Source organism: Pyxicephalus adspersus, chromosome 10 (genome assembly GCF_032062135.1).
Source record: "Pyxicephalus adspersus chromosome 10, UCB_Pads_2.0, whole genome shotgun sequence".
Taxonomy (NCBI): Eukaryota; Metazoa; Chordata; class Amphibia; order Anura; family Pyxicephalidae; genus Pyxicephalus; species Pyxicephalus adspersus.
Window position 1 is genome coordinate 9,323,168 of NC_092867.1, and position 8,305 is coordinate 9,331,472.

At 41.3% G+C, this 8,305-nt stretch overlaps 1 protein-coding gene and 1 long non-coding RNA gene across 2 annotated transcripts in view; one reads left to right on the forward strand and one right to left on the reverse strand.

Annotated features, from left to right (window-relative positions):
* ARHGAP19 (Rho GTPase activating protein 19) overlaps window positions 1–3,116 on the reverse strand; it is a gene marked incomplete in the record, with an annotated part of 40,195 nt that extends 37,079 nt beyond the window's left edge. Inside the window, 1 exon segment of the mRNA XM_072424320.1 lies at window positions 3,010–3,116. Within this exon segment, the coding sequence (XP_072280421.1) occupies window positions 3,010–3,044 (35 nt within the window).
* On the forward strand, window positions 2,488–7,662 carry LOC140339568 (uncharacterized). The gene is made up of 3 exons (XR_011922478.1): window positions 2,488–2,534; window positions 6,062–6,123; window positions 7,294–7,662. It is a non-coding gene; the product is annotated as an uncharacterized lncRNA (long non-coding RNA).
* Window positions 7,663–8,305: the final 643 nt, after the last annotated feature.

An 8,305-nucleotide genomic window follows, 5' to 3' on the forward strand; every position in this document is an offset into this window, starting at 1 on the left:
CTGTGGGCATCTTTAAGGCAACAAGAGGATTGCCAAAAAAACATTTCCACAGGAATCCTGCATGATAGAGGGATGTTGTGCCTATAAAACAGTGAAGGAATGACCTATGGAAACCGATTTTTCTCTGTCCTGAATAGCATTAGGACTCTAAGGGTCGTATTGCCCTTAGGCTATGCACACGTCAGATGATTCTCACCCGATAAGAACGTGCAGGCGAGAATCTGACACTCGCCACTCGCGCGCGCCCCCGCCCCCTTTCCATAGAACAGAATGGCACTGCATGTACACCACTCATTTGTTACCTTTTTTGTCACTGAAACCAATCACAGAAGATAGTTTTCAGCGACAAAAAAATTGAACATGTGGAAGCTGCTGAACAATAGATTCTTTTGCAATGGGCGTGCAGGGCCAAAGTTCAGAAAGAAGCATCCAGCAAAAGACAATGATGGCACTGTGGTTTGTAAAGCACTGGAATACAACATGGAGAGCTGAGGAGTAAGAAGGAGGGTGTAAGCAAAGCGTTTCTGCTTTCTGTGATTGGAGGTACATTTTATTATGTTTTTCAAAACAGCTTTCTTTGGACTTATTTTACACACCTGAAAAGCTCTAGTGCTAAGAGACCCTTAAATTTATAGCTTGATAGTAAGCAGCTTTTGTTGTTGTGTTCACCACCCATTGATCCTGCCTTGCCCACCAAAGCACCCAGAAAACACCACCCATTGATTTTGCCTTGCCCACCAAAGCACCCAGAAAAACACACAAGAGTAGAGAACACAACATCCCTTCCTGCCTACCACTGGGTGCCAGAATAGGCAATCACAATGTCCAGGTACTATAATGAGAAGGGGGTCCTATTCATGTTTTCTCTTTTCCTTTCACAATTGTATCCTTTATTTAAAGAAAAACTTGGAAGTCTGCTGTTCACACTATACACACCCAGGACCCCAAGTGTACAGATGGCAACCCAGTAGCCACCTTTTGCCCCCCTACAAAAAAAGTCACCATTTTGATAAAAGTGTCTGTCCTTTTGTGTACCAATGTTATCATATAATATATCAAGGAGAAACTTTGAAAAGAGAAAATTAGAATTATGCCGTGATCTGAAGACATATTTCAAATTTTTTCTTTTACCAGCTTGGTATCTGGGTGATCAAAAAAGGCCAGGGCAACATGCAACAAATCGAGTATTTATTTTTGTTTACGCCAAAAGCTATCCAGTAATTGTATCAGATTTTTAATCACCGCCTAATCTTTTCCAGCTTTCCAATACTCTTTAGTATGTGCAGTTTTCCCCCCATCTTTATTATTATTACACAGTATTTATATAGCGCCGACATATTATGCAGCACTGTACAAACTCCATAGTAATGTACCTCAAAGGGGCTCACAATCTAATGTCCCTACCATAGTCATATGTCTAATACAGTCTAAGAACTGTATTTGGGGAGAAACCAATTAACCTATATGCATTTTTTTGGGATGTGGGAGGAAACCAGAGTAAACACACGTAAATACAAGGAGAACCATGCAAACAGTGTCCCAGCCAACATTAGAACCTAGCGCTGAAAAGGCAAGAGTGCTAACCACTGAGCTGCATCTTTTTGTTATATGCCCCAACTGTCCAATGCCCCCATATTGTGACCCAACATCCCAGTCAGTGTCCCATGTTAAGCAATGTCTGTAAACACACCCAGTAGTACAATATATACAACAAACTGCAGTAAATCGCCCATTTCACACTTGTAGTCAACTTCAGCATTGAACCCAATAATAGCAGTTGGAAAAACATTGTGCGCATGGTTGCGTTCATGTTGCAATGGATTGTAAAGTGGTTCCTGGAAATGTCACAGCTTCTGGCCATGGGGTTACAGAGGAAGAACAACACTGCAACAGCAAGCGCAAAAGTGTGCACTAAGCAAAATTGTGCACCTGCAAGTGTAGTTTGACACTCCTGGGTGCATAGCAATTTACTAAACTTGCAGCTACAAGTTTTAAAACTATCTATCTGATCGGAACTGCAACTCTGTGACCCTGCCCCCCCCACATACTGAAAGACATTGCCTAGCTCCATGTAGAAGGCAAAAGTAAGCTATTAAGCTGTTAAAACATACCTAAAAGCAAAAATTTCACTTTACTTAAAAGGGTAATCCCCTTTTATATCAACTAAGTTTTTTTTTCAGTGCATTTTTAATAAAAAAAAAAAGGTGCAGCACCACCCCCTAATTTTTGATCACCAATGAATTGGGAGCGTAAAGCCTCCCGGGTTACCTACGTCACCCATCCCAGGAGGCTCCTGGGTGCTCCTTCTGTGCTTGCCCGACCATCTCATGGAGCCTTTTTGTTAGAAGCAAAAAATTTGCAGATCTCACGCATGCGCAGAGAGATGGGCAAGTTTTTTCATGACCTACGTAACCCGTTTTTGCAAAGAAGAACCAGGTAGAAGAGAAGATGGTGGCACCCAGTACGCAGGCTCGGAGGTGGATGCCAATGCAAGACACCTCAGGACCGATCGACTGCTGCGAGATTAAAGCCAGGTGGATTTTTATTTTTTTTTTTTGGGGGGGGGGGGCATTTTTCAGTTTACTGTCTCTTTAATTCTGCGTGAGAAGGATTTGCAGCAATAACAATGTAACAATACAAAGTAACAAGAAGTAGAAATCATTGGATCCTCTGCAAGCTGAGCTGATCTGCTGCTTCCCATTCTCACTGACAGCTCTCTTGCTTTGTACACAATGCCCTGCATGGGGAAACACTGAATATAGATCTCAGCTATACACCCCAAATTACAGCCATTATACTGCCAGATAAAATAACTGATCACAGATCTCCTGAGGTTTACAGTTATTGTAAACCAAGGACTTCAGCTTTTGCATTGCAACCCCCTATCCTGCAGCAATAGCTGGATCTGCAGATCTAGTGGGACTGCACGTACAAGGAGACCATTCACTAATGTACATTTTGCAAAGACACCGGAAAGCCGCCCCGAGCTGCCATTTATCTAATACTCACCGCTCTAACCCATTATTTGTATCCGCTGCTGCCATGTTGCTTTCAAATCTTCCGCCACAGCATCGCTCACCACCCTCCCTTTGTCATTGGCTATCACTAATCTCCCTGTGAAATGCTATTGGTGGATTTGAATATTCCCCTGGATGTGGGCGGGGACTTCTCTTTGCTACATGAGCTCCTTCTCTCGCGAGGCTTCCCGTGCTGCCTGGCATTGCATTGCACGCTGATTGTTTTAGGATGGCTGCAGGCTAAGATCTGTGTCATGTCTGATGAAAGTGAAAATGCAGTGAAACGGCTTTTTAATTATTTTTCTTTTGACTTATAGAACTTATTTTCCTGACGTGTTCAATAGCAGTTCTTATCCTGTTTGTGTTAGGTTGTCATCTGTGCAAACAATAAAATGTAATGGACAGGCAGTAATAAAAAAAAAAATGAAACAAAAAAACTGGGTATTATTACTTGCAGGAAGAAGAGACACAATTCTGACAATTGCCAGGAAGCTATATGTGTCTTAAGACCGGGTCAGACATAGGGAGGCACAAAGGCAGGGTGCACACGTGTAATAATTGTTGGAAAGGATCTTTCACAATACTTCCCAACAACAAAAGACTGAACGATGCATGAACGAGTGTTGTACATACGGCACCATTTTGCTCTATGGAGAGGGGAGAATGACGGAGCTGCACCCCGCTGCACTCTTCACTTTCATTACGATCTTTTGTCATTCAGACAATGAGTGCAGTACACACACAAGATTTCTTGTCTGTTATCAGCCCTGAGCAGATTATGGGACGAGAACCATTGCACTTGTGTACCTAGCCAAAACGTGCTGCTGAATGAGAGCCCCAAACCCTACTCAACCTACAGGAGCCCTAAGTCTACATCTCTGACGAATGAAAGATGCATGAACGAGCGTTGAACATACAGCACTGTTCTGCTCTATGGAGAGGGGAGGGGGAGAACCAGCTAGTGGCACCCCGCTGCACTCTCTCCCCTTCACTTGCATTGGTGTCATTCATGGATCCACCAGGACAGATCCATTAACGATGTCAAATGTCCACTGTACACATGCCAGATTCTCATTCAATACCAGCCGTAAGGCGACAATCAGACAAGAATTATCTGATGTCTGAAATCAGATGATTCCCCCCCAAATATGAATAGTCGGGCTCGTCTCGAGTGAGAATGTAATGTGTACAATAGTCGTCCATTGTTGTTTATGGATCTGTCCTGACGGATCCATAAACGACCAACAGTGAAGGAGACGCTGTACAAGTTAGTGTAAAAGAGAACAGCGGGGCGCCACTCGTTCTCCCCTCCCCATAGAACAGAACAGCGCTGTATGTACAGCTTTCATCCAATCACCTGTCACTCTTTTACCGTTGAAACGATCACAAATGTTTCCAGTGATAAACATTACATTTCTAAGTCAGTTTTGCACAGGGACCCATGTTGGTTACATCAGCCAGTGTGTCTTGGAACACAACTGCAATGCTGTTCCCTAGTTTAGTGCAGGTATTTGATCTGTCTGAATACACGATTAACAGTGGTCCTTTTTTTTATTTTTTTTTTCTATTTTGCTGGCTAACAGTTAATGGTAACTGTAGCCTTAAAAATGAGCTAACAGAAAGGGAAAAGAGGCAATATCCATACCTTCCTGGGGTCCTTGTGGTGAAAGGAGAAACCACTGCATGTAATGAGAAACATATTCTGGTATTTGTAGTGACAGTATTTATATAGCACCAACATATAATACAGCACTGTACAAAGTCCATAGTCATGTCACTAGCTGTCCCTCAAAGGAGCTCACAATCTAATGTCCCTACCATAGTCATATGTCATTAATGTAGTCTAAGGTCAATTTTAGGAGGAAACCAGTTAACCTAAAGGCATGCAATTTTGGGAGAAACCTGAGTACCCGGAGGAAACCCACACACACTCCATGCAGATAATGTCCTGGCCGAGATTCAACCTGGGACCTAGCGCTGCAAAGGCCAGAGTGCTAACCACTGAGCCACTGTGCTGGATCTTGTATTATCTTGTAGACCCATCTCCATATTAAAGAATACAGCTATTCCTTGCACTGTTCCTTCTGCAAGATTAGTGGGCCTAGCATTTTGATGTAAGGTTCATTTTTCATGTGTCAAGAATAGTAACACATAGCAACCAGTTAGCAACCATCTACATAGTTCTCAAAAATACTCCAAAATGAACCGCACTAATAATACAAAATACATCACCTAACATTTACGGTAATGTCAGGCACATGCTTTCAGAACAAGGTCTAAAAATGACAACACACTGTCAGGCAGCTGGAAAGCTTTGTATTTAAAGACCTATTTTTAATGCAGCATATTTATTATGCAGGCGGTGACAGAGACATTTTCAAATGTTCACATTAAGTGTTTTATTCCCAGGATAATTTGAGAAAAAAATAAATAATAAATGGAAAGTTGGCAAGTAATATTTAGTGCTGGCTCTCTCACAGACTGTAGAAATGCGCTAATAATTCCAAGTTAGTGCTCCCCTTGGTTTTTGGAGCTGTTACAAAGCATAGCAATACTTATGGGTGAAAAGGCATTCCACTACAATTGATTCCCATTTCTTTTGTGTGGGTAGCAACCAATATACATGGCTAGGTCATACCCTGACATGACAAGTTAGTTTAATCATTTCAGGTACTTATATCTAAAAAACATTCTGTTATGTTCTGCTATGAGTAATAAATGAGCAATATATTATGGGAGCAAAGGAAATGGAAATGGGAACTCAGGGGAGCCAGGTGTCACGGAAAGGTGAAGAAGATTCCTCCATAGTGACGGCATGATGCCAAAACATGCCCACTCTCCCATCGTGGGTATGGCGACCTCTGTCTTGAGGACAGGAAAGTAGGATGCCTCTTAAAGCTGATCCAATTCCTAAAAAATGCAACCAGTCTGGTCCTTAATTGCAGAAGGAATAGGTGATGGTACCCCTAATTGTATTTATTTAATACACTCAGTTTTCCACATTCACCTATAGAGATCGCCATCTTCTTCTGCTCCTCTTCCAGGTTCCCGATGTTCAGCAATCCTAATTGGCCAGGCTGGGATGACATAACTTCTGCGCATGCACGTGAGAGTTCATCTTTAAAGGAAACTTAAGAGAAACATGGAGACGGACATTCAATTTTCTTATTTTTATTTTAACATTTTAATTTAGTGCTGACATTTTCTGCAACACATGCTGAGAATCAAAGGAGGAACAAGTCTGGCCAAGCAGAATGCTCTGTTTATTTGGATTCAATGATTGGGGCATTCCAATTGACTCCACGAATAGCCAGCAGCCAATCACAACTCTGATGGCTATTCAGGCAGTTGGGGAAAGATGGGCATCCGCGTATTGTGGACAGTAGTCCCCCATTTATAGTAGTCCTAGGGGGTTTCGTTTCAAAACCACCCGCAATAAATGGAGGACTATTGGATCCCTATTGTTGTCATTACCTAGTCTAAAGCTAATTTGGGAGAAACCATTAAACTTAACAATATGTTTTTGAGATGTGGGAGGTAGATCATGCACACATGGAAGAACAAACACATTGTGTAAATAGTGTCATGACTCCCACAGCTGACTTCTGATTTTGCAAACACGGCTTGACTAAAATTTTTACACTCTGGCCTTAATTTTTTTGTGGTCCTTTTTTTAGAACTTTTGTCTTACTTTATATGCTTTCTTCTTTGAGTCAGTCTCTCACTAAGTAGAGAATCCAGTTAGTGAGCAAGGCAACCTGACAGTTATCATATTTCTCTTGGGAGGGAATAAATCTTCAATACCTTAAAAAGTATTGTGGATTTTAAACCACTGTAATTTTTTAAACTATTTTTTTTTATCTATTTTTACTTCTTAATTCTAGTGAATTATGTTTTGGTCCCCCTCTGCCTATATACATTTATCAGGGATCTCTGCATGTCTCTGCATCTCTGCTTCTCTGGATCTCTGGATCTCTGGATCTCTGCATCTCTCAAGAAGGTTTGTTGATAGTGACAAGAATGGACCATGCCTGCATAATGTATTTAAAAATCACCATATGTAGTCTCTTTGATAAGCTTTTGTGAGAAGGCCCATACATAGCAAACTAAATGTCACTCAGTCAATATGTGGATCTACTTTATAATTTTATTATGTAAAATTAGTTTACTGACTGTTTATAACAATATATTTCTGAATGATGGTATTTACCGCCCAAAGCTCAGCTTAAAGCAGAAGTAAACAAAGAATAAAACTCATGCACCTTTATTTTCGCAGATCTGTCGATTCTTCTGGAGGTTTCCTGGATCGGGTCCCATGTTGTTCTGTAATCCGCCTAGGTCCTGGGCGCCACCATCTTCTTTCCCCCTCTGCCTATGTCACCCGATCTCGCACTGGCAGATCAGGTGATGTAGCCGTCAGTGGATGGAGAAAAAAAGAGTGCCGATCTTACTGCGAATGTGTGTGATCTGCATTTTTTTTCCCATTGGAGAAAAAGCTCCTTCTGCGCATTCCCAAGATTAAGCATGTGCAGAATGAGCAGACAGAAGTCTCCTGGGATGTGTGACATATCCCTGGAAGCTTTGCTCTTTCATTCTGTGTTTTATTGCCATGGCACCCTTGGCAAAAAAAAAAAAAAGATTTAAAAAAGAAGGTCATTTTTACCTTTCATAAAAAGGTTGTCTACTCTTTCATGTAAAATAAAAATTTCAGTTTAAGTTGACAGGTGAAAACTGTCCTTGTCTGCTATGGGTATATCTTTATTTAATAATGACATATATTCTATCTGAATGTAAAAAAATGCAGTCATTATTAAAACAGAACTAAAGTAAAAACACAAAAATCACACTTATTTTTAATCCGGAAGATCTGTCGATCCATTAGGATTTTTCTTCAAACAGGTCCCGCGTCGTCCCACTATCTGTCTGCAACCCGCTGCCATCTTCTTCAGTCTTCTTCCGGGTTCTTCTTCACATGTTACCTGATCTTGCACTGCGCAGGCACGAGGTCGGGTGACGTAGATGTAGAACATTTTGTCATTTCCTTTCCTCACAATAAAGAAAAGACTCCTTCTGTGCATGCCCAAGATCAGGTCTGCGCAGAAGGAGCAGCCATAGCTTCCGGGGATGCCTAACGTAGTTATCCCAGGAGCCTCTTCGCTCCCATTTTGTCTTGATCGCTGCAAGGATGTTGCAAAAAAACAAAAAAAAAACATCTTTACTTTATATGAAAATGTTGTTTACCCTTTTATGTAAAGTAAAAATTTTGAATTTAGATCCACTTAAAATAA